The sequence below is a fragment of the Microtus pennsylvanicus genome, chromosome 20 (genome assembly GCF_037038515.1).
Source record: "Microtus pennsylvanicus isolate mMicPen1 chromosome 20, mMicPen1.hap1, whole genome shotgun sequence".
Classification (NCBI taxonomy): Eukaryota; Metazoa; Chordata; class Mammalia; order Rodentia; family Cricetidae; genus Microtus; species Microtus pennsylvanicus.
This window is the reverse complement of record NC_134598.1, coordinates 18,203,733-18,229,700: the sequence shown is the minus strand read 5'-3', so window position 1 is coordinate 18,229,700 and position 25,968 is coordinate 18,203,733. Positions and strand designations below refer to the sequence as shown.

At 37.1% G+C, this 25,968-nt stretch overlaps 1 protein-coding gene across 5 annotated transcripts in view; it reads right to left on the bottom strand.

The window, feature by feature from the left end:
• Positions 1–25,968, bottom strand: part of Nav3 (neuron navigator 3) — a 477,963-nt gene that overhangs the window by 165,968 nt on the left and 286,027 nt on the right. For 3 of the 5 annotated variants that reach the window (XM_075954789.1, XM_075954787.1, XM_075954788.1), the window contains exons 6-7: positions 9,068–9,136; positions 5,872–6,011 (exon numbers count right to left, since the gene is read on the bottom strand). In XM_075954789.1, coding sequence (XP_075810904.1) covers positions 5,872–6,011; positions 9,068–9,136 — 209 coding nt within the window. The remainder of the gene's footprint in view (positions 1–5,871; positions 6,012–9,067; positions 9,137–25,968) is intronic. The other 2 variants (XM_075954792.1, XM_075954790.1) reach the window with 1 other exon arrangement.

Here is a 25,968-nt window from a genome sequence, read left to right as displayed (position 1 = left end):
TATACATGTAGGCAAACACACACACGCATACAAGGCAAATAAATAAGTCTTTAAACATACATATTATCTAACAGAAAAAAAAAGAACAGCACTTTAGTTCCCTACAAATATTTAAAAAGAATTATGGAACAAAAGAGCCAGAAAAAATGTGTTGAAGAATGGAATATCTTTTGCTTAGCTAACAGCAAGCATCTGAAATTCAGTAGCTAATACAAAACTCACATGAACTGTAATGGCTCACAACAATGAGTCAAAATGTTGCTAGATCTTTGGCATCAATCCTGCTAGTTCCAGGTTGGGGATAAATAAAAGAAAAGAAGGCTCATATTAGATAGTGCTTGATGCTGTTCTCTTCTGTAATGGTACATGTTCAGTGTAAGAACCTTTTGGGAGAGACAGTGAGATGGTAGTAGTGTTCCCCAGGGTACTGAGGCATGTTCCTTAGCAACATGGAAAAACACATCTCTAAGGAACTGTGTCAGGCAACCCAAGTTTAGTAACTCGGGACTCTAAAATGTAGCTCACAACTGGGTCACAATGAAACAGGGGAATTTACATTTACAATAACTGAGATGTTTAGTATTCCCTTTCAAACACATTGCACGTACTTTGTAAAACAAAACTAATCTATTAACGTTTCTTGAAACACATAAAATGTGTGCCCAAATGAGTCACAGCATGGTTTTCTCAAGCTCCAATTCCTAGTCATCCGGTATGCGTTTTTTTCAGAGGACGCATCTGCCTAGAGCCCTCTTTCAGAGGGCACGGGCTCTGATAAATGCGAGGATCGCCTGCATTCTTCATTGTCAGCTTTTGAATGGCTGGTGATCAGGAGGAGGAAGTGAAGGTGAGTCTGAAAAGCCTAACAAAAGATGCTCTTTTAATTTCTCGATGTATTCTGAGAAATTTGTTCCTACCTCCCACTTCCACGGAACAGTGAGATGGTATTCCATTCTCCACTAACATTTCTATCACCGCTGTCTTTACAAGAAATGATTTATGACAATATAAAATGAATATTTTAATTCGTCTGCTAAAATGAGCACACCTGTTTTTGGGAGATGCTTAGTATTGAGATGGTATTAGGTATTGAAGTGAGGTTGACGCGTCTCTGGTGATTCCATTCGATGTCATGGTTTATGGAAATCACCCTGTATCCTTCTACCCCTAATCATACCAACTAACACTGCTGTGCTTAAAACAGCTTGGTTTTTTTTTCAGTATGGAAGTTAAATTGTTCTTATACATACATAAATCTTTTTTGCAATTTACAAATTTTAGAGAGTTCTGAATTTTTAATTTGTTTAATTCTTCAGACAAAATCTCTCTCTCTCTCTCTCTCTCTCTCTCTCCCTCCCTCCCTCCCTCCATCCCTCCCTCTCTCTCTGAGATACTGTAAGCTTGAAGAACTGGGAGGCAACCATAAGTTCCAGCCATTCCAGGCACTATTACTGAACTATATACACTTGGCCCTAAAAATAGATCTTCTCAAGTATTCATAGAATAATAAAATAAATCCAGCCTCTCAAGCTACCTTTGATGAGTTACTTTAAATTTATTTTTGATTGCCCTATTTGTCTGTTGTTTCTTGAAGGCTTGCTTTTTTCTGAAAAAGAAATAGAAGATGTGGCAATTTGAATGTAATTGGTCCCCATAAGATCATAGGGAGTGACACTATTAGGAAGTATGGCATTGTTGGAGTAAGTGTGGCCTAGTTGGAGAAAATGTATCACTGTGGAGGTAGACTCAAATAACTTCCAAAATCCTTTATAAGAGTTGCTGTGGTCATGGTGTCTCTTCATAGCAATAGACACCCTAATTAAGACAGAAATTGGTACCAGGGACTGGAGAATTACTGTGATAGACCAGACCATGTTTTTGTTTAGAATAATATGGATCTTGGCAGTTTGGGTTAGGAAAGTAGTGGAATGCTTGAACTTCTGCTTCGTGGCCTAGTAGGAGCTTGGAAGACAGAGAGCTAAGAGTTATTTGAACTGTGGGGACCTGCCTTAAGAGGTTTCAGAGGAGAAGAATTTTAGTATGCTGTCTAGAGATCTTTCTTGTGTTCTTTTGATAAAGAATGTGTGTGCTGGAGACTGAAGTGAAGAGTTTTGAATTCTTTCCATTGACAGAGGAAATTTCAAAACAGTCCAACATAGCTTCTGTTGTGTGGCTGAGAGTGGTAACTCTAATGAAGAATTATGATGAAAGGAGCAAGCAGAGCAAGTTAAAATAGAAAATATAAAGTTTTAGGAGAAAAGGAAGTAGAATGGAACTAAGTTCTTTGTTCAAGGAGACAAACAGATTAAAAACTGGAATAAAGGAGGTGGTGACCTCAGGGCACGATCCACACAGCTAAGGTTCCAACTTGTAAAAAGGAATTAAAGAAAAGCTTAGAGTTGTGTGTGGTGGTGCACACCTTTAATCTCAACACTTCAGAGGCAGAGGCTGGTGGATCTCTAAGTTTGAAGCCAGCCTGGTCTACAGAGCAAGTTCTGAAACAACCAAACTTAGGCAGTGAAGGTAACCGACAACAACAACAGGAAGCTAGGGAAGATAGAACTGAAAGATCTCTGAGTGCAAGGTCAACCTAGTATACAGCTTCAGGACAGCCAAGCTTAGGCAGTAGAGGAAACTTTTGAAAACAGGAAGCTGGCAAAGATGTAATTGAGTGAGGTGGCCATGTTCCAACCCCAGAAAGCAATAGAACTCATCAGCTTCAGCCACATGGTTCTGGCTTTAGAGTCCAGGACAGAAAAAAATAAAGGGTTATATAACAGTCCTCTGAAACTAAGGAAAGATGCTGAGGTCAGGCATGTGTAAGGGGTGTCTCTACGAACCAGAGAGGTCACTGTGTGAAGTTGTGAAGTAGAAGCCTAGATTGCCTTGGACGCCTCAAATTAAAGCTTGTAGTACTTGCTTGGACACAGAGTGGGTTATAATTTGTCACAGTGTAATATTACAATTGAAATGGCTCTGCATCCAATGACACAAATAATTCTAACAGCAAGTGCATTGTACATGCAAAACTGTTTTCTATCATGCGAGTTTATCTAAACTTATTGACAATTTACTTACACTTAATGCCCACATATGTGTGACAAGTCTACAAATCTGTAAAAAGGATCTACAAAGTACAGCTTTCATATTGCCTCATTATCCGGATTATCAATTACACATCCCTCTCCTACAACTCCTTAACCCAAAGGGCGTAAGTGACAAACTCTTCAAAATATTATGAAAATTTCAGGTAGCTTTATTTACAGCAATAAATGTTAATTCACTATGTCTTTACACCTTTTGCTTTCTCTGGTAAGTGATCAAGACCACCACATATTGCATTGTATCTGTCTCCATCTTGTGGTAATTAGAAATATTGCTATATACAATGTTAAATTTCTAGACATCCATGAGAAGCTGAGCATCTTTGGGAGAACCTGGGTGCTTATCCATCTTTGGAGTTGTACTTTGAGATACCAGAAATAACGACTTTGAAAAAGCAAATATAGACACTTCATTTTATCGCCTTATCAAAAATATTTAGATCACTCCTAAATCTCTCTTCTAGTATCAGATATGTATGTGTAGAAACTAATATAATAATATATATGGAGCAATATATATGTATATACACATATATACAAACATAAATGTGCAGATGGCAGCATGAGAATTTTAAATAAGTAGTGGTAGCTCGTTCAACACACCTCTGTTTGCAAGTTTGTTAGCCTCCTCTAGAAATTATGTAGCATATACTTGTAGAATTTGTTTGAAATTATAGAACGCTTTCTAAAGTCACACAATGAGGGGAGTGTTTACTTCCAACCAGAAATTCCCATTTCCCATTTGCTGTCTTCCCAAGAAAAGTAAAAGGTTCAAGAGTATATTTTTATTTAAATGAAAGGAAAAATAGAATGCTCAAAATCACTGAGCCTATTAAAGAAGAGAAACCAAACTTGGGCTTGAAAAGTAGGCATATGTGTGGTATTAAACATTATAAAAAATAATTAAAACTCTTTTGATGACTGAAGAGAATGTTTTTTTTTTCTTGTTTTAAAATGTTCAATGGAATCATGTACTCATAAAGCTGCCAACCAGGAAGGTGAAAACCAGTTGATTTTAGAATATTATGAAGGCCAGCGGCACTCACAATTATGCCAGCAATAACTTTTTTATTAAAACTTTAAATGTACCTGGTCATTATGAATCAGTGAATGCTCAATCACTTGCTGACAAAAGGAGACTTTCTTCTTAATTTTAAAGCTTCAGACTTCAAAATGTATACAGTATTTCCTCTCCCCTTCCCTCCACTCGAGTCAAAAGTGGGAGGCATTTCAGGCATTAAGACATACTGCTTTGCTATCCAGGGATTACAATACTCCAAAATTTGCTTCAGTCCAAAGGAAAGATCCTCACAAAACAGTTTCTCGTTCAAGGTTGACCCTGTCAATTTATGTCTGAGTAAGAGAATGCTGCCTAATTCCCTATTGACGTAAGTGGTAATTATCTAACCTGTACAGAATAGTCCATGCTTGGCTTAGCCATTCATACTCAGCTTTCCATAGTTCTCCTAACTAAACATATGAATCACTTCTTAATTTCATAGACTACCCTGCACTGGGTAGGGAAGGACAAAGAGAAATAGGACATTTCACTGATGTGGAAATAGTGTTCTAACAGTCACAGTATTTGCAAAGCATGCCTTTTCCATTTCCCTTAGGATTCAGGCATAGATGTACATCCATTCTATTGAGCCCTGTTCCAAATAGGACAGGTTCCAAGTCAGCACCTTTAAAAATACACACCTTGCATATCATAGAGAACTGTGTGGCCTGTAGAGCATTTATAATCTACTATTCACATATATATTTGTGTCTTTTTTACCTATTCATTCTGTGATTTTATGTTTCTAGTAAGTATTTTAAGAATATATATATATATATATATATATATATATATATATATATATATATATATGGACAATTTGATGTTTTGGGAACGATGATGTCATAATGTTTCCCAGTCCTTCTGCTTTCAAAGACAGACACTAGAGGATGGAGATATGATCCAGTGGTTAAGAACACTGGCTGCTCTTCCAGAGGACCGAGGTTCAACTCCTAGCACCCACATAGCAGCTCTCAACTGTATGTAACTCCGATTCCAGAGGATTTGATACCCTCACACCGATTTACATGCAGGCAAAATAACAAAGCAATAAAATAAAATAAATAAATCATTCAAAGACGAACGCTTATCACAAACATATATCGACTATTGTTCCTACATTTTTGGAAATGCTCACATACGCTGTTATCTTGCCTATCTGGGGACTTACTACATAGCCCACATTGGCCTCAAATTTGCAGTAACCTTCCTACCTTAGTCTCCTGAGTACAGGAATTCCAGGTATATACTCCCACAGCCTATTCACTATATCTCAGCTTTTAATACATTCACCTTCATTACTGTCCGCATTTTGTCAGTGACACAAGGATTAACTGACACAGGAATTCAAATAAGCTTAAGTTAGCTTCTTGATTTCAGGATAAATTTTCATAAAGGACGAAAGGCGTAAGAAAACTCTATGTATATACATCTGGGGTAACTAACTCTTTTGTGAAACAGATTTTATGCTTGGCTCTATAATTAACAATCTACTTTAAAATACATGAACTCATTTCCTTGAAAATGTTCTGCAGAATAGAAAGGACCAGGAGGAAGCCGCAATTCATGATGGCGGGGGTTAGGAAACTTCTCGTATAAGATTCTCATCTCTAAGCTGCCCCACTGTCCAGCTCTCAACATCCCTGTGTCAATCCACAAGGCATCCATTCGACTCGGACCAGGCTGATGTGACAGGTGCACACTTACCTTTCTCATTGCCGTTTGCATAATTTGGAGGCTTGTTTTTGTCAATGCTGTTAAAGCTCTGACTTCTCCTATTCAGGTTGGAGGCTCCTGGAGCCTTGTTGCTGCTGCTTGCAGCTGGCACCCTAGAGGGCCCTGGAAGCCTGAAATAGCACGAGAAAAAAAATTACATCATTTATTGTACACTTCAAAAAATAAGGAGAAGGGAAGTATGAGCAAGGAAGAGTTGGTGGGAAACCCACAGTATGGGATCGTCTACGACCTACTTAGCAGAAAATGATGGGTTAAGGGACAAACAGCTGGGCATCAAGTAAGAGGCTGGGAGGAAAAGCTGGGTTTACTTCTCAATAAACATGCCTCTAAAGATAAGAAAATTAAAACAAAGTGGCCTTTAACCATAAAAATAACTTTCTCAGATGAATAAAAGTTTATGTTAAATATACCATTCAATTATATGAGAAGAGCAACGCTGGCTTTAACCTCATAGAATTTTTAGCCCATTACTCAATTATTTGTAGTTGCTAAAATTTCCCTTTCAGTGTACGGAACATAGTTTTAGCTAATGCAGCTTTTCCTAAGCCTTGAAATTTAATGGCAAGAATAAATCATTGAACAAAAGGCAAACACCAATGGTATTTTGACTAGCTAAGCTTAAGCTTCTAAGCTACATTAAAATACAGTGCCAGGACCAAGGTCGCGATTATGCTATACACAGCTGGGCTGCCTCACAAAAATGTTGCACTATCTTGTGAAGAAGGGGACTGAGATATATTTTTGGTGATTATTCGCATGAGCCCACCGCATTGCATAGGGCAGAACGGGATGCTAACCAACCTCGAAGGAAGAAAACCACTCTGAGTACAATGATAGTTGAAATATACCTAGAGCGAAGGCAGTCTCAGTGCTTTTTGTGTATGAAGAACGAGTCAGGTGGAAACTCATGCCCTCTCTCTCATCACCAGAGCAGCGGGGTAGATGCCGGTCACCTGACACTATTGCATTAAGACTAGCGTCAAGTTTCAGTTTGGATCAGTTTACATTTTACTATTTTTTTCTTTAAAATTATACTTCTCCATCATTTCATGAACTGTACCTAATTTTTAGTTTACATTACTATTGCATTTTGCATACGTATCATAAGCTCAGCCCACATGACTGAAAACCTAGAACTTAATGGCCAGCTAGCGTTGACAATTTTGAGACATGACGTGGATGCTGCCAGCACTGTGTGTCTGTGCTGCCACCGTGTGGATGAGCTTGTGTACTGCTCTGAAAATTCCTGCTTGAAAAGAAGACGGATCAATCTTTCCTAAGAAACAGTGCGGATCTTTCCACAGCTCTTCTTTTAAAATAAAAAAAAAAAATTAAAATATTTTTATAACTGCATTATATGTCCAAATTGCTCATTTATTTAGAACAGCAGATTTCAGCACATCTCTACTGTTCTACCAACTTTGAGAAAGCAACCCCTCCCCAAATAAAACGTTTTATAGTAGTAGAACTGCAAGATGCAATGAACACCAGGAAAATACAAACATAAAAACTGCACTTAGAGGCTCTTAAGAGTTTCAATTTTTTGACTGCACTTTCGTGATTAACATGTTTAAACACATCTGGCTAATAAACAGTCTCTGCAACTATTCTAATGGTTTGAGGTTTGTCAAATACAAGATTAGAATCTTTCCCAAATGACTTCAGCTTTTTATTTTTTTCTCAAATAGCTATACAAGGGGTTGTAGCTACAACATCATAACCACAGACCCTAGGAATTTACAGCCCCAGCGATTACTCTCCACAGGAAGAAGTCAAATAATTAATTGGGCTATGTGTTCCAATCCCAATAAATATGAGAGCAATTTCTGAAAACATAGCCATAGACTTTGAAATTCATTCCATACTCATGTGTAAACAGTCTGTCCTCCAACTTGCCCTGTTTGCAATGAAACTTGACCCACTTCTAGAAAGCAATTAAGATGCATTTTAATCTTTACTGTGACCCATGAAGTTAAGTGATCTTCAGTCCTCAGAAGAACAAATTAAAAAAAATTAAAAGATACATTTGCTCTTCTCATTACCCTAATTTGACTGGCAGCCAGAGCCTCCCCATCATTCATCAAAGCAGTAAAAAGGGAAATGAGATGGAGAAGAGAGAGAGAGAGAGAGAGAGAGAGAGAGAGAGAGAGAGAGAGAGAGAGAGAGAGAGAGAGAGAGACAGTGTGTGACACAGGAAATTTCCATTAGGACAAAGTGCTTCGAGGATGTCGTGTATGTCCACATTTTACAGGAGTCCTGAAGGTGCTTACTGCTCATGGGTGTCACTGCCCCCACAGATGTCATTAATGTCATCTGTTGTCATTTTAACTAAACCATTTGAAGCATGCTTCTCTCCAGAATAAGTTTCTATTGCTGTGGAAATTCATGTAAAAAAAAATTAAAACAAGGCACTGATGTCATGGAGCCATCAGAAGTAGCCCTCATGGCGAAGCCCTGGACAGCTTGATTCACGGCTGAAGCAATGACTGACCAATCAGCACTTGACAGCTCCTAAGAAAGGAGAATGCACATAGCAGTATACATCAGAGTGCAAACCTTTGCTTTGACTTCATCCAGCTGACTTGAGCTACCATTACTCCTTTATCAGTAACGTGAACAGAAATCAAGCTCTCCAAATACTTTACAAATCATTGTTTTGTAAAAAGCATAAATATATATTGATCTTTAAATCCATATGTTATCAAAGCATGAATTTGTTATTATATATAGAACATCGTCCTAAGTTAATTTCCCCACAAAAATCATCCAACCCAATTCTGCTTTTAGAGTGTATAGTAAGTACCCCATGCCTATTTCAAAATAGTTAAAAATCTTGCTGTGTAACGTTCAGATTATGAGACCTTGAAAGGGTCAAATGGCTTTCAGGGTCATTTTTCCCCACTTACTCTAAATCTAGGACACAGCTTTTGCCCATCACATAACTGGACATCACTAAATCTCAATCAAAGCCAGACCTTTAAACCCATTTAATCACCTAACAGCCTCATCCCACAGTCTCCATATCCACCGGGGAGAACCGAGTACTTCAAACTCAGTACTCTTAGAAGTGTGTACTGCTTTGGACAATGTAAAGAGGTAGGACAGCATATCACTGGCGTTTACTTGAACAGCACTAACAAACAAGAGATTAGAGACGTGAACTGACCTAGTAGGCTTTTTCTGACTGGTTGCAATCCCACTGTGATTACACTGAGCTGCATATCTGGCTGTCAGACTGTATGAGGAGAAACAGAGAAATGGAATTAAAGGGATTCTTCGACCATGGAAAGAAAGTGCAAACTTACAAGAAAGTTATGAGTCAATGAAATGCAATTGAAACACACAGAAACAAATATATATACATAAGAATACCATGGTAATGCAACACATATGCCATGAGAATGACCTATGAATTAATGTGGCCCATCTCTTGTAGCAAAAAAAGGGCCTTGTTGCTGACATCGAAGTTATAATGTGAGATGTTATGATTATAGATATTTAATAATATTATTTTATCTAATAGAATCTTAACCTTCATCTGACTGTGAAAACATTAAATAGACTAAAGTTTTATTCATAAGATTCCTTTCTCCAGAATAGTAAGAAGAAAAGTACGAGGAGAGAATTTTGTCAACTCTAATTTGCTCTGTTAAACCAAATATTCTGAAAAGCAATCTATTAAAACTGAGTTTATGACACATACACATTCTTATTGACACCTAACACTGTGCAATTTAAAAAGAGTTTACAATATAGCAACTTTGTTTAAAGAAAGCTGTGTACCAGAGTTGAAAATTACTTAGAGTTAAGGTCTAGCAAAAGAGTAAAAAAACAAAAATTCTTAAAACATCTGATAATTCCTGAATATTCTTGAATTATATTCAACAAGTTATTTTCGTGTGTATAGTGGGGTGTGTGTGTGTGTGTGTGTGTAGGCTGATTCATGCCATAGTATGCATATAACATCAGATATCAGAAGGTAATTCTGGGATTGATTCTCTCTTGCCACCTTGTAGGATCAGAAAGCTGAACTTAGGTCTTCTAACATACAAACTTTATCCACTGATCCATCCCACTAGCACCACAACCATTTCTAAATTGAATACTTTGTTCAAAGAAATAAAAGAAAGCATTACTTAACTCAAGCTTTGAAGAGTAACACTTTATCCACAAAAAATGCAAATTTGGACCTTAAATTGATATCTGTGTTGTTAAAAGTTGAAGAGATGCTGAGTGGTGGTGGCACATGACTTTAATCCCAGCACTTGGGAGGCAGAGACAGGCAGATCTCTGTGAGTTTGAGGCCAGCCTGATCTACAAGTGCTAGTTCCAAAACAGGCTCCAAAACTACAGAGAAACCCTGTCTCAAACAAAACAAAACAAAAATAGTTGAAGAGATAATGTTTAGAAAAAAAACACTCAATAGATTTGAGTGTCTATTGGCACACCCAGGGTAGGCAAGAGTAAATAAACTTCATGGAGAATCACTTCCCAGGGGCATTAGATCTCTACACAATCACATCTGGCATGTCTGAACAGTCATTAATAGACAGGAGGGCTTTAGATTAGCACTGGGGTGATAGCATCAGCAAAAAGGGTCACTGGAACCTTATGGTGATTGATTAGTTTGCTCTGTTGCTGAGCAGAGAGGATTTAGGCAAGAGAAACTTTTCTTCTGGTCATGTTTTGTTCTCTAGGACATTTCTCACTCTTCTGAACCAGCCTGTGTTGGGAATGTGAGTGTCCTTACTGTAGCCTAGGGTAGAGTGAACACATTATCATATGGAAGGTATTTTTGTGTCAACAGAGTGCATGTTCCTCACATTCATTATTTGGTACATTGGTATTTGTATACAAAACAATCTGTATTTTAACTAGACCATGAACTGAGACAAGTGGTCAAGCTACTTACTTTGCTGTCAAAAATATCATAGAATAAATGAAAAAGAATAAGCTGTTTCAATGCAATCAGATAGAAAATAAATCCAAATACATTTTTAAATGCAAGCAAGGTGAGTAAATCTCTTTTGAATTTCCAGTTAACTTGTAAATCCTCCAGTAAAAGGACCAATTTTTCTTTATTGATCTTCCCACACTGAACATAGACAAGATTAGTGAAAATGATACGAGACAAAGGGTTTTCTGGTAACTAAGGCTAGCCCATCATTTCTATGTATAAGTTTTAAAGAAATAATATAAATCTGGGAATTCAATTAGGAAAAGGCAATAGGAAATTCCTGTGCTATTAAATGATTCAGTTAAAGTCAGTTTGGCTTTATGGCTGTGTTTCTGATTGACTGTGAAAGAATATGTTGCATGCTGACTATCTTTGTACCAACACCTCTTACTTTATTTAATTCCTTGGTATTTAGTATCTTCAATTTATCTCTTGGTTTTTTTCTGCTTGGTTTACTGAGGCACGATGACACTACACAGCTCACACTGGCCTGGAACATGCTATGTAGCTCGAGCTGAACTCTGAGCCATCATCCTTGGTGGCCAGTGTCCTAAGGGTTGAGATTATAAGTAAGACCTATTGCTAAGATGTGTGACGTCACTATCTTGAACAACTCTGGGGTTTTGTTCATTTTTACTGCTTTCTAAATTCTTGGTATTATCCATGGTCTCTGCTTGTTACGCCGTCCCCTGCCACAGCAGCCTGACCTGCGTGCCTGCCGCTCTTGTCTATTTCTGTTAGTTTCATTACACCTCTGTCTCTCAACTCTTAAAGGCATCGTTTTCTCTGCAGAGACTATGGCCCCTATACCTCTTTACTTCTAAGATTCCAGCTCAACTTTTAGAACTAACCTCTTATCAAACTGCAACATGCATATCAAGGATTTAAAAGACTTGTCCAGTTACATAAAGTTCATGCTTACCCACGACAACGAACTTATCGTTCGTCTTCATTCATCTCCAAAGTTCCAATATACTTCTTCTATTCATTCTTTTTTATTAATAGGATCATGATTTACCCATGTGTGCTCAGAATTGATTTTCCCTTTCCCTCTCAGTCATTGCAGATGTCAGTGTCTGCCCTGTTATTAGACCAACACCAACCACATGCTTCTAAGTTCCCCTACAACCCTCATGTCTATTACACTGACTCATTCTCTTGGTGGTTTTATAAAACACAGGTGACCAATCATCTTGGCATCACTTGGGACTTGTAAGAAATATACAATCTCAAATCCAATCCTATACATTTGCATTTTAACAAGGCCCTCATTATTTTCTCTTATCTTGAATTTAGCTTTCTCTTATCTGATCCTCTCTATATAATAAATCTTACTTCCACAGTAGAACATAAACTCATGTTTAATAAGTCTTTTTATAAAGTACATAGATGCTTTGAAAATAACTTACTTCAAAGTAATGAATAAGCAAGACAGAAGCTTTCCATTCAAAAGTTTGTAAAGTGAAGAACACACATAGCTATTGGGATAAGTGTTCTGGTGTCATGGTCCTCTCATTATAGTAAGATTATTTGAATTCATGAAACAAGACAACGAATGAATCATGAAAAAAGATGCTGAGTGACTACTGTCCACGTACTGCCAAAATACTTAAAAGATTTAATTTATTAAAATAAGTTTAAATGGTAATAAGTGGTGCTTTGCCTACAGAAACATAGCTCATAAAATCATGTATATTAATTTTTAAGTTCTCCATAAAAGTACAGTTGGATATGTAACAGGAACTACATTTATTTCCAGCTTAAATATAAAAACACAGAAATGCCCAGCAAGTGGGCAAAGAGTGATGAATGACATATTACTGTGAAAGAATAAACTAAGAATCTAGAATTAAAGAGCTATTACATTGTTCATACCACAGACCCTGGAAGTAGACCGTTATGGCTGGCTCATCACCCACTATGGTAGTTTGAATGTAATTGGCCCCCAAATCTCATGGGGAATGGCACTATAGTAGTCCATGGTTCTGTTGGAGTGGGAATGGCCTTGTGGGAGGAAGTGTGTCACTGTAGTTGTGGGCTTTGAGTTGTTCTAGACTCGGGATACCTTCCAGCATGTCAGTTGACTTCCTGTTGCCTGCAAGATGTAGAAATTTCAGCTATTCCTCCAGCACCACATCTGCCTACAAGCTTCCATGATCTTTGCTATGATGACAACGGACTGAACATCTAAAACTGTGAGCAAGCCAACCCAATTAACTGTTTATTTTGATGAGTTTCTGTATTCATGGTATCTTTTCATAGTAATAGAAACCCTAACTAAGAAAACCACTTAGTCTCTCTGCTTGCTTCGCCATCTGTTAAATGAGGTTGATAACTCTATGTATACCAACTTTTTTTGAGAATTTAATTTAACATGACCAACAAACAAGTATCTGGGACAAACAGATCTTTATAAAAATGAAAACTAACATGTAATGGAATTCAGATTCATGTTAAAGAATTCCTAAACAGTCTAAAATTCTGATGAACTCAGTATATAACATGACATTCTTTATTTATTAAAAACAACCCTGCCTCTCTATGCTTCAACATTTTCTTTGTTGGATACAGGTCGCTTGATGTATTAGTATTCATATCAGGAGTTCACAGGTATGGTCCTTTCAGGATAATGTCTGAGATTTCAACTATGGCTCTTAGTCTCTACAGTGACCCTGCCTTATAATATTACATGCCCTGCCTTATAATATTACATGCCCTGCCTTACAATATTACATGCCCTGCCTTACAATATTACATGACCTGCCTTACAATATTACAGCGCATTATTTACTCTTCTTAAATCCTGAAGTTGACCATATGAACCCCTAAAAAACCGTGTTCTACAATGAATCAGCAGATGCTGCTTCAAGAAGTACCTAAGAACCACCATGCCCAAAGTAACTCTTAAATCTATACATAATCCAATGGCGCCAAAATTTCAGACATGGTGTTTAGCCTCCAAAGACTAAAACTGCATCTCTCTTTCCCTTTTCTTGGTTCTATTATCATATTATCTTTTTTCCTATTAAAATGTATCATCAGCAAAGTACTCAATAAAAATAGAAATGTAGTCTCCTCCTGCCACCAAAGGCCGTCTTTCTATGTCAGTAGAACAATTCAGCCTTCCACTGAGAAAATCCCTAGCCATTGCTGAAAAACTATTGGTAACAGATGCTGCTAGGGAGGGAAGATTAGTTCTTTTCAAAGATGTGGCTCCCAAAAGGCTGTATGGTTCAGTAGATAGTCTTATAACCATACATTTAAAGGAAAGGCAGTCCTATGTGAATCTAGTGGGTTCTAAGACACAAAAAAGCACATGAGAATGGGAGGGGAAGGGTCCAAAGGAGCTATAGAAAAATTTGAAGACAGTAGAGAATGGATTTAGTCAAACATGCCATACACATGCAAGAAACTCAATATAATTGAACCTTATACTCAGAATCAAGATTTAAAGACCATTTAAAAACCTGTGCTATAGAAGATCCATCTTTTGAAAACTCCTATAAAATGATAACTGACAAGCTAACAGCTAGTAGAAAGAAAGGGCGGCTTCAACAGTCATATCTTTTGTATCTTCAATCAATCTAGTTTCCTTCAAAATCCACATAAGACCTTTTGCTGATATTTGTACTTTAGAACCTGTGCCATCGTACAATGGACACATGCTTAAATTTTACTAAGAATTCACAAAATCATGAATGAATTAGAAACTTTGCTTCTCACACATGTTTCTTTTTAGTGACTGGGTGGCTGAAATAACATCCTCATGGCCTTTGAGACAGCTTACGGTGATACCTTATGCCATCAGCAGACTGTGGCATGAACACGCATTATAACTTCCTGACATTTCCGCACACAGTTAGTGAGGCCACCTGCACAGTCTGCTTCTGTGCGATCTCAAGACAGTAACTAAAGAGACAGATCACAGAATAAGATATTGCAGAAATAGTCTCCTGCTATTTTGCAGCATCCAACTCCAAGATATAGAAAGATCAGGAATCTAGATTCATATTTCTCTCACTGTATCATCATAAATTACATTTCCACAATGTTTTCCCTCGTACTCTGCTTTTAGAAAATCCTCTATTGCTCTCTACCTCTTTTTTTATTTAAATCTACAGTCTTCACTGCACAGCAGAGCTGTATCTCAATACACCAAGAGCGTAATCACAAAAGTCTATTAAAAATACAAACCACCTTAAATGGACTAAGATATTTTTCTAACTCATGAAATTAAATTCATTTGACAAAGACTATGCAGGTTAGTGAGAGAAAAAGAATAAATAATATTCCCAGAGATTTAAAACACACAGTAGTCAGTACAGAGTATGTTTACAAACTATTTATTAATCTATTTATTCATAAATATGACTCTTTTATCAAATTTATAAAATAATAATTTAAATCCATTTCTCTAAGTTATATAAATAGTTCCATAAAATAATTTTTGAGTTCTTATCTTTGTGCTATTTTCAATTTATTGTAAATTATATGTGACCATCAGCATTTGTGAGTTCACGTAAGTAAATGATGGCTGGTTTTCACAACCTTTTTTCAAGGTATACTTCTCGGCCTTAGGGGAAGAAAGGGCTAATATAAAATACAACTTATAAAAAAATAAAAAAAACCAAAAAGTAAAATACAACTTATAATATGAAAAGGTTAACCCAAAAGCACTTAGAAACAAGCGATGGGCAAGATAAGATGTGAAAATATAGAGATGAGACCATAAAGAAGAAACCTGTGTCCATCCATCACCAGATGAAGGTTTTATGATGATATGCAAGATATTCGTCAGTATTGCTATAGGCTAGGGTCATTTCAGGTTCCCTATCCTCAGCTACCCAAGGAACTAACTGGGGACCTCGGCTTGGGCTCCTGGGAGCCACTCTAGGTTCAAGTCTCTTGCCAACCCTAAGGTGGCTCCCTTAACTAAGAATTGTGCTTCCGTGCTTCCCTATCCAACCTTCCTTTATCCCAATCCTCCTTTTTCCCCAAGTTTCCCCCATCCTCCTCTTCTCCCTTTTCTCTCCCCGTCTCCCCTTACCCCCATTCCACCCCACCCCCAAGATCCCAATTTTCTCCCCGGCAATTTTGTCTACTTCCCATAGCCAAGAGGATAACTATATGTTTTTCCTTTGGTTCACCTTCTTACTTAGTTTCTTTAGGATCACCAATTGTAGACTCCATGACCCTTATTTATGGCTAGAAACCAATTATGAGTGAGTACATCCCATATTCATCTTTTTGGGTCTGGGTTACCTCACTCAGAATAGTGTTTTCTATTTCCATCCATTTGTATGCAAAATTCGAGAAGTCATTGTTTTTTACCGCAGCGTAGTACTCTAATGTGTAGATATTCCACACTTTCTTCATCCATTCTTTCATTGAGGGGCATCTAGGTTGTTTCCAGGTTCTGGCTATTACAAATAATACTGTTATGAACATGGTTTAACAAATGCTCTTGTCATATGATAGGGCATCTCTTGGGTATATTTCCAGGAGTGGTATTGCTGGGTCCAGGGGTAGGTTGATCCCGAATTTCCTGAGAAACCGAAACACTGATTTCCAAAGTGGTTGCACAAGATTGCATTCCCACCAGCAATGGGTGAGTGTACCCCTTCCTCCACAGCCTCTCCAGCAAAGGCTATCATTGGAGTTTTTTATTTTAGCCATTCTGACAGGTGTAAGATGATATCTCAAAGTTGTTTTGATTTGCATTTCCCTGATCGCTAAGGAGGTTGAGCATGACCTTAAGTGTCTTTTGGCCATTTGAACTTCCTCTGCTGAGAATTCTCTGTTCAGTTCAGTGCCCCATTTTTTAACACTGGAGCACTGGACTGAGCTCCCAAGGTCCCAATGAGGAGCAGAAGGAGGGAGAACATGAGCAAAGAAGTGGGGACCACGAGGGGTGCACCCACCCACTGAGACAGTGGAGCTGATCTATTGGGAGCTCACCAAGGCCAGCTGGACTGTGACTGAAAAAGCATGGGTTAAAACTGGACTCTCTGAACGTGGTGAACAATGAGGGCTGATGAGAAGCCAAGGACAATGGCACGGGGTTTTAATCCTACGCAATGTGCTGGCTTTGTGTGAGCCTAGCCAGTTTGGATGTTCATCTTCCTAGATATGGACAGAGGAGGAAGGACCTAGGACTTACCACAGGGCAGGGAACCCTGACTGCTCTTTGGACTGGAGAGGGAGGGGGAGAGGAGTGGGGGGAAGGGGAGAGGGGTGGGAGGAGGGGGAGAAGAGTGGGAGGAGGGGGAGAAGAGTGGGAGGAGGGGGAGAAGAGTGGGAGGAGGGGGAGGGAAATGGGAGGCTGGGAGGAGGTAGAAACTTGTTTTTTTCTTCTTCCTTTTCTCAATAAAATAAATAAATAATAAATAAATAAATAAATAAATAAATAAATAAATAAATAAATAAATAAAATAAGAAACCTGTGAGATAAGGCTTTGTAATAGAGATAGGTGATTAAAATCTCATGGGAGAGATTCCTTCAGTTGTTAAAGGTTTGCTCCCTAGATTGGATTCTATATTCACCCACCAGGCCTTTGATTACTGCTTGATTTTTCCATATTGAGTTATTGATAGTAAGATGATGAAATCATCACACAGGTAGAATTATTTGTAGTTTTGCCAACAGTTGCAATTTCCATTTTGAATCAGTAAGTTGAAATTTGGGGGAAAATTGTTCGCTAGAAAACTGATTACCACATGATAAGTTTATAAAATATAAGAATGTCAGTAAAATAAACAAGCCTTTGTGTTATGCTTTATTTGCGAACTAAAAATAAAGTATAATTGAAACCAAATTTCTAATATATAAGGAAACGATTATAAACTATATAAACAGGACATTAAAACTTCCTGTGGCAAACTTTTAAAAAGGGATGAATCACACACACTTCTCCTGAGTTATAGCTCTAGATTAATAAACATTTTACTCTTTACAGAATGATATAGTAATGATTTGCATACCTGCAATCCCAGCACTGGGAAGTAAGGGGCCTCAGTTACTTGAGTGCAAGACTGCTTAGATTATATGAGACCATGTTTCAAAGACACACACACACACGCAGAAACATTGATAGTTCCTTTGAAATGCCAGTATATAAAGGGAATTATACCTTTTGATACCCAGGAAATGTTCTTAAATGATTGTTATTTTATGAATCTAAAACCTTACAATCTAGGATGACTGTCCCCATACCTTGTAAAGTTTATTTGCTATTCCTTGTTTTTCTCATATGATGCCATTTGATAAAGAAATAATAAAGAGTTAAGTTCATTACTTCAAAGAAAACAGGTAAAAGTCATGAGCCAACAATGAGCAAGAGATTTTGAAGTAGATTTTGGAGAACCAAAAGGAGCAGAGGAATGTTGAATAAAAATGTTGGCATGGAAGAATGCCTTTATGGGTTTGAAATGGTCCAACCATAGGACTTTAAAATGAGCTCTAGTCAATATCAAAGTTATCTGGTATTTTATGCTCAAATTTAAACAAATAGCAATAGAGACTTTCAAAATCAGATGACAAAAAGAGTTATATTCTTAATTCTGAATACTTTTCTGACATATGTACATTTAACAATCAGATACTACATTGGTTTCAAACTTTCAAATCAATCTATATTAGGAATATGTGAAAATAATTCACAGAAGAGTTATTAATCTTGTGGACACTGAAAACAAAGCAAAAAACATGTACAAAATCCAAACAAACAATAAAAGGAAACATGTGGACCAGACGACGGAAAACTGAGCAGCTGTATTCTATCATGTTTTCTGTGAGGGGAAGATGAAGGAAACTTAGATTAATAGATTAATTAAAAAGAGATAAAGATGTCTCTTCATTATATAAGTTTGCAAAGATAGCCAATGGAAAGTCAGAGGGATAAAATGCAATTGCATTAGTATAATTCATTTTCTATAATTTAATTTATAAAAAAGTTATTTTTTTCCTTTCTCTCATGTTAATTCCTACGGGACAGATAGATGTTAACAGAACGACCACAGCGTGAACTTCACTGATACTGCCTGATGTCATCTTGGGTTACTCTGCAGTTCTTGTCCTATTGGCCTGCAAGAGTCCAAGCAGCCGAGTTTCTGCAGACATATTTAGGAAACAAAGTTCCGTATTATAGGAAACAAAGTTCCAGGTCACATATCCTGGATTCGACTTTAAGATGAGTCTCTGTGAAACTTTGCCAAGTTAAACTGCTCTATCTACTTTCCGTTTCCTTAGACGGAAGGTAAGATCACCTGTATCACATGGTTGCTATGAGGACATAGTGAGCGAACACAGGCATAGACTATCCAATGGTGACTGGATCGTGGCGGAGGGTGCCTCTCTGATATCCATCATCATTTCCATTCTTCTTAGAACATTTTTTTTCACTTTCTTTCTAGGATACCAAGCTTTCTTTGGGTTCGATTTTGTAATCTTACTCTATAGTTTCCTCTACACAGTCCTACTCAATGTCTGATCTCTATAAACACTGGTGAGCTGCCGACCCAGGGACTTAGTTTGATCACCCGTACATAGCCTTTGGTGATTTACTGCCTCTAGTCTCATAGAGTTGTAAAGCTAAATACTATGTCCATAATGTGTATTAATAAACTATATCTGCTTCATATACCCCATTCTCCCAACCCCAATGTCCTTCTTACAGACATTTTAAAGCTGACGTGTGGGCCAGTGAGTTAACTTCTTTCTTTCTATACCAAACTCGCTTCTCCTACACGTATTTTCTTTCCGGTACAAAGATACATCTTCTCACAGCTAATGCCAACAATTTAGAATCTCGTTTCTAGTCCTCCCATGCAAATCTGTCAGCTGATGCTACTGACACTTCCCTCCAACCACATTTGGAATTCAACTTTTGAACCCCACCTCCCACGACGGTACAGACTTGCTCCATGAATCAGCTATAACTAGCCTCTCTTTACCTCAGAGTAACGCGATGATACTTTCACTTCCACTCTGTTGCTATATCTTGTCATGGAAAACGATAGCTTCTCACTGGACTAGGGAACAAAAGTCAAAATCCTTACTCTGGTGGCAGGGTCTTTTTCTGAATTGTATCTACCCCACACTTCGCCTTCTTTACTGAGATCCAGCACAAAGGGCTATTTCCTCTTCTCAAAACGAAACAGACAGTACTCTGGGATAGACAGCCAGCAAGTTCTGTACTAGGGCAAGGTCATCATTTGGCAAGGCTGTTCCTGAGTATCATTTTTATAGTCATAAAAACATAACTCCTGTACGTTAATTTCCCTTTTCCCAATTGATCTTTCTTCGCCTGTCTAATGATTACTTGGAGTATTTCAAAATTGTTCCAGTTTATTACCAGAATGTGGTCCTCCTGCCAGCAAACCCCTTTCTTCTATTTGACGCTATACCCTACTGTCAATGTCTCCACAATTGTTTGGGATATATTGAAGCTTAAATATTTCTATTAGGTAAACCAACTGTAAGATAGCTCACTGTGAATCAACAGACAATAAAAAACAGATGAACTAAAATTAATGGTAGAATAGTGTTTTATTAACAATAGAGGAGCCATTGCTAAATTATTTAAACATGTGTGTAGTTATACTGAGTATGGAAACGATTGAATATTCTTTAACTCTTAATTATAGAGACATCATTACTTGGAAATAATTGTACAAGTTTAATAAAATTTAGAAGTGAAATGGACTTGGTTGATTAAAGGATGTGGTCCAAGTAGGAGGCAGAGTTGAGACTCATAATGTTTCCGGGAAGCCAAATATTTGATAATACATGAGATATGAGGTTTAAGTGGGAGAAGGAAGTGAAAATAGTGAACTTGGTGGTTATGTGTTAGCTAGTTTATATGTCATATCTAGGCATGTTACATATAAATCTGTTCACAGAGCCTCTTCTACAGCCTTTTCTAACTTTAGAGGTGAGATCAACAGTCCATCAGGGGTTTCATCTCTCATCCATGTTACTCCACTGGCAATTACTGAAATTCACATGAGCATACTCTTTAAAACAAAAATCATAGAGCCATGTCTTCATAGCAACAGAAGTGTCAGTGGTTGTCTAGTCTTTAAATAAAATTGTAGATATATATAAACACAAGAAAAATATATGCATAATATTAGATACTTGCATGTCTGTGCATGTGCTCATATACATGGTGTGCATGTGTGTGCACACACATACACACACATACACACCTGCCCTTCCCACGCATCCACTCACACACATGTGTGTTCAGATTTGCTTCTGATATTATCACCATCAATCTTCTTGGTTTTTCAATATCTTTAAAAAAAATTTCCTTCATTTATATGTGCCTAGAGATGAAAGGTCATACTTTTGTTTTCTTAAGATTCATAAAATACCCCTACTTGTTTTCATTTTCTTAAAACCTTGAGTCCTTGACTTAAGAAAGAACACATGATAGACCACAACACAGAACTGAGCGGAGTAACTAATTGAAGCCAGGATCCCGAGGGCTTAAATTACCACAGTCTCTCTGTCATCCTAAATTAAAGCTCCCTATACACATTTCGTGATTTATAACCCCGCGACCAAAAGCTGAAAAGCCTCCCAGACTTGGAGCGCATTTCCCCGAAGGAAATGGTGATTCCTGGAAGAGAAGTCCTGGGAGGCAAATATCCGCAATGGAAGAGGACACTCAGAACAAAGTGTGTGGCAAGGGTCATGGTGTTCTGAGGGGGCCTCCCTGGGAACTCAGAGCGCACGCCCAAGGGTTCTGTCAATCAACCTTGAGTTCAGTCAGAGCGACTCCAGCCACAGGGAAAGTAGATGCCTCTGTGACCTGCTCTCCAAAATAAAATGGGGCATAGCAACTGACCACCTGGGGATAAGCCTCTGTGTTCTTAAGAACATTTGTTATAACCACACCTTTACCTCTCATGTCATCCAATTGCATATTTCTTCAACTCTACTTCACTTCCAGGGATTTTACAATTTAGTTCTAGAAAGTATGTTTCATGTCATCATGTGATTTAATGTGTGAGGTGGTGAAAGTCAACCATTATCTGACAGGAGGGGTAGAAATCATTTGCTCATCTTTAACAGAGATTTTTTTTTCAATTGCTTGTCATTTATTCAGTTTCATTTTTTTTATTGAGCTCTACATTTTTCTCTGCTCCTCTTCCTGCCTCTTCCCTCCCCTTCAACCCTCCCCCAAGGTCCCCATGCTCCCGATTTACTCAGAAGATCTTGTCTTTTTCTACTTCCCACGTAGATTAGATCTATGTATGTCTCTCTGAGGGGTCACAATCCCAGAGAATTTAGACAACAATGAGGACCCTTTAAGAGAAATTTTTAAGGGAAAAAACCCTTATTTTTATTTATTTATTTATTTATTTATTTATTTATTTATTTATTACCTTTTGGTAAACAAAAGATTATCTTTCCTGTATCCTATCATTTAACAACTTATATGAACTAGATTAGTCTATTATCTCCGTGATTACTATATCTTACCAGATATTCCCATTTAACTCAGCCATTCATTAACTTGGCATTATTCGTTGGATTCCTGGGTTGAGAAATGAATGGAGGTCCTCTGGAAGAGCTGACAGAGCTCTTAACTGCAGAGCCCTCTCTCCAGCCCAAGAGTGGCATTTCTGTCCGATTAGTCATGCTATCAATATCTTTATTAGCCTCTAATAAAAACTGTATCACTTCACTATGCTATTGATTGTAAATTAGCTGTGTCCTCTCTAAATACTAGATCTGTTACCTTGTTTGGCTCTTCTAAGCAAAACGTAACACAGAAAAAAGGCGTGATAGTCATGAATGGCTTTCAGCTGTGAGTGATATCACGAAGCAAAAGAACTTCGTTCATGCAGCCTATTTATTTTTTACAATTCTCCAGATGGTAACAATCTTGGAAATCTCTATATCACATTCTGAGTGCAGAAATCACATGCAGAATCAGAAAATAAACTATGGACACAGGCAGCCATAGTGATTATCATAAACAACACAGAAAAAGAAGGTAAACCTAGAATCTATATAGACTGGATAAAGCGGGCATGATACCCACTAAAGTAGAAGCAAAACTTTCCATGCATCTTGATACTCTCTGGTTATTCTAATTGTCATAGTGAGACCAACCATAGCTGAATGTTAAGAGTAACTCAAAAATGTATTTTAATTATCATATTATACTAAACTGATGAATTTATAAAAAATTAATTGTAAAGCCAAAATTATAATTATAAAACTTTTTCAATGCTTCACCTTCCATTTGCATTTAAATTGACACATAGTAATAGTATATTTGTGGAGTATAGTGTGAGGTTTCTATACTTGCATACATTTCAAGATGATTTGGTTAGGGTGAATGGCATTTTTACCACATTATACATAAATCATTTTTGTGTTATGAGCATGCGAAATCTTCTCTATTACCTACTCTGAACTATTCAATCATTTGCATATCAGTTACCCTGTGAGCTATAGAGCATTAAAAATTATTACTCCTGCCCTTCTGTATCCTACATCTTTAACCACTCATTCCCCACTTCCCTCTGAATTCCCGGTGTAGTCAACAGATATTCTTTTTTCACGTTCTTTGAAATCAACTGTCCAAGTCTCTTTTATTATCATGAACCCATGATAATTGTCTTTTTGTCATTTTAGAGGTGTAAATATAACATTTCCCTAACTAAATTGGAAAGAGAAGTAATACAGAGTTGTTGTTATGCTTCTTTAAAAAATTTATTATGAAGAATCTACCGAGTATAATGTTCTCTGATAATGCTTGCATTCTAGTAGTGACAAAAATGGGGGGGGGGTGTTATGTTTACTTTCCAAATAGTGACATTAGAGATAATGAACAAGGAATATAGACAAATAAATTTTAAGTTAGAAGGTGATTAGAATTTGGACAGAAGAGAAGTAATTTGAAGACCAATGCTGGACAGGAATGGGAAGACTGCAGTATTTAAAGGATGGCCAAAGAATCATCAAGAGTTCTAGTAAATTCACACTACAGAGAAACATGAGCCTGAGCAAGTGTGGTTTGTTCATCATGTAGAACAAGCTTCCAATATGGAGGACCATTTGTAAGATTCATAACAGGGAAGAAGGACAAGCCAGGCAGGTTCTGTGTTATGTACATATACATATAACTTCTTATACAATCTTTTGACATCTCATTTTATTTTCTTCAGCAAGTAAGGAGACTGAACCAAAAAGATGCTTTGTAGGGATGCTAGGTGTCACCTGGCAAAGCAACTGGAGTCCTAGGGGTGACAGGTCTTCCAAGTACATCTCTGAAGGCTTATTTAGCCTCAGTGCATGTCTGTAAAAGATCATCTTGTTTGGGTTAATTTATGTAGAAAGTCCCACCTTAACTGTGGGTGGGACAAATACCTGGGCAGGGATGCTGAGCTCCTTCAAAAGGAGAAAATGTACTGAGCACTGGGAAGCATCACTCATTCCTGGTTTTGGATTCTATGTGAGTAGCTGCCTCAAGCTGTGTGACTTCCCTGCTATGCTGGAATTTTCCTTTAATTGGGATCCAAACTAACCCCTTCCCTCTTTAGGGTGTTTTTCTAAGGTCTGTTATTATAACAAGAGAAAAATGACTACTAGAGAAACTACATAGATTTCATAGTTTGGAAAGAGTGATTTGGAATGCAATCTCATCTGTAATTCTAGAGGTGAGCTTTTAATGATGAAATTTTTAGGTGTATGCCTAAGTAAGAGCTGTTTAAATGATATGAAAACACATGAATTATTTTCAAAATGCCAAAGAAAACAAAATTCTTAATGTATAATGTGAATACCTATACAATTATGATTATTTTAAAAAGAGCAAAAACCACTCTCTCACTGAGCTGCAAAAAAGGTGGCCTATGAAATTTTTATTAGTCTACAAAGAAAAAGAATTCTTGCTAACTATTCAGAATAGATTAAATTTTCATTTAAACCATACAGTGAGGAAGAACTCTGAAATCAATACAAAGGTATCATAAATCATACTTAAGGCTCATGCCTCCAGCAATAGGTGACAGTAGGTTTTCTGTATTGATTGTCTTGATTTTAACAGAAAGATATTATACTGCTTTTTTTGTATGTTACTACTATGGGTTTTGAAAAATGCTTAAGGAACACTGCTATGATAAGTTCACATAAATTATAATTATAGACAGTGGGCTTGTATGAAGAGAAGAAAATATTGATGACTGAAGCATAAAATTACATCTTTCAAAATGTGTAGGAAACCGTCTACAAGGTGACACTGAACCCCACTGTATCAGGGCCATCAATGCTATACTTACTAAAGCGGGTGCACTAAAAATTTATTAAATTAAGTATCAATTTAAAAACTATGAAGTTTTATAGCTTCAGAATGGCCGTTATAACTGCACAGTTCACTGAGATGTTAGACTTGGGTCAGGTTAATTTTGGTGTATGACTTTTTTGATTCAAGTATTTACAATAAAGTTTTAATAAAAAACTAATTAAATCAATTTTTGTACAATAAAAATTAAAAATGTATCCAGTCTTAAAAGAAAAGTATAGAAAGAAGAATACTTTTATTAAATCCCCGCCACAAAAAATAATCTATGTCTTCCCCAAATGGTATGAGTGGAGTCATTTTATATTTAAAAATAACTTGTAATTGCGAAGCATCCATGCGTATCCACTGAGAAGCAGAAGAAAAAAGACATTTATTCCAAAAAGGAAATACTATCAAGGAATTCTGGACAAGAAATTCCGCATCACAGACATAAGAACAGAGAGAGGGACACTCTAACAAATGACTCTTTGTCACTTCCAAAATCGGTTTTCTTTATAAAAAATCACTTCATTTAGATTACTCTTCTACTACTATTACTGCCTCTTGTCCACTCAAATTGCTTAAATCAGTCTCTAGGAAGTATCTCTGCTGTTGGTAGTAAGAACCGACATGTCCTTGCCAACTGTATGCAAATAAACTAGTAATAAATAAAAAGATTTCCTCTCCCCAATTCCTTCTTCTGAAGAACATCCAGTAAATTATCTTACAATGTTTCGTTTGATTTTGATTGCTCTGTCTTCTTGTTTTCTTGTTCGCCCTACTAAAATTCAAAAACTTCACTAGATA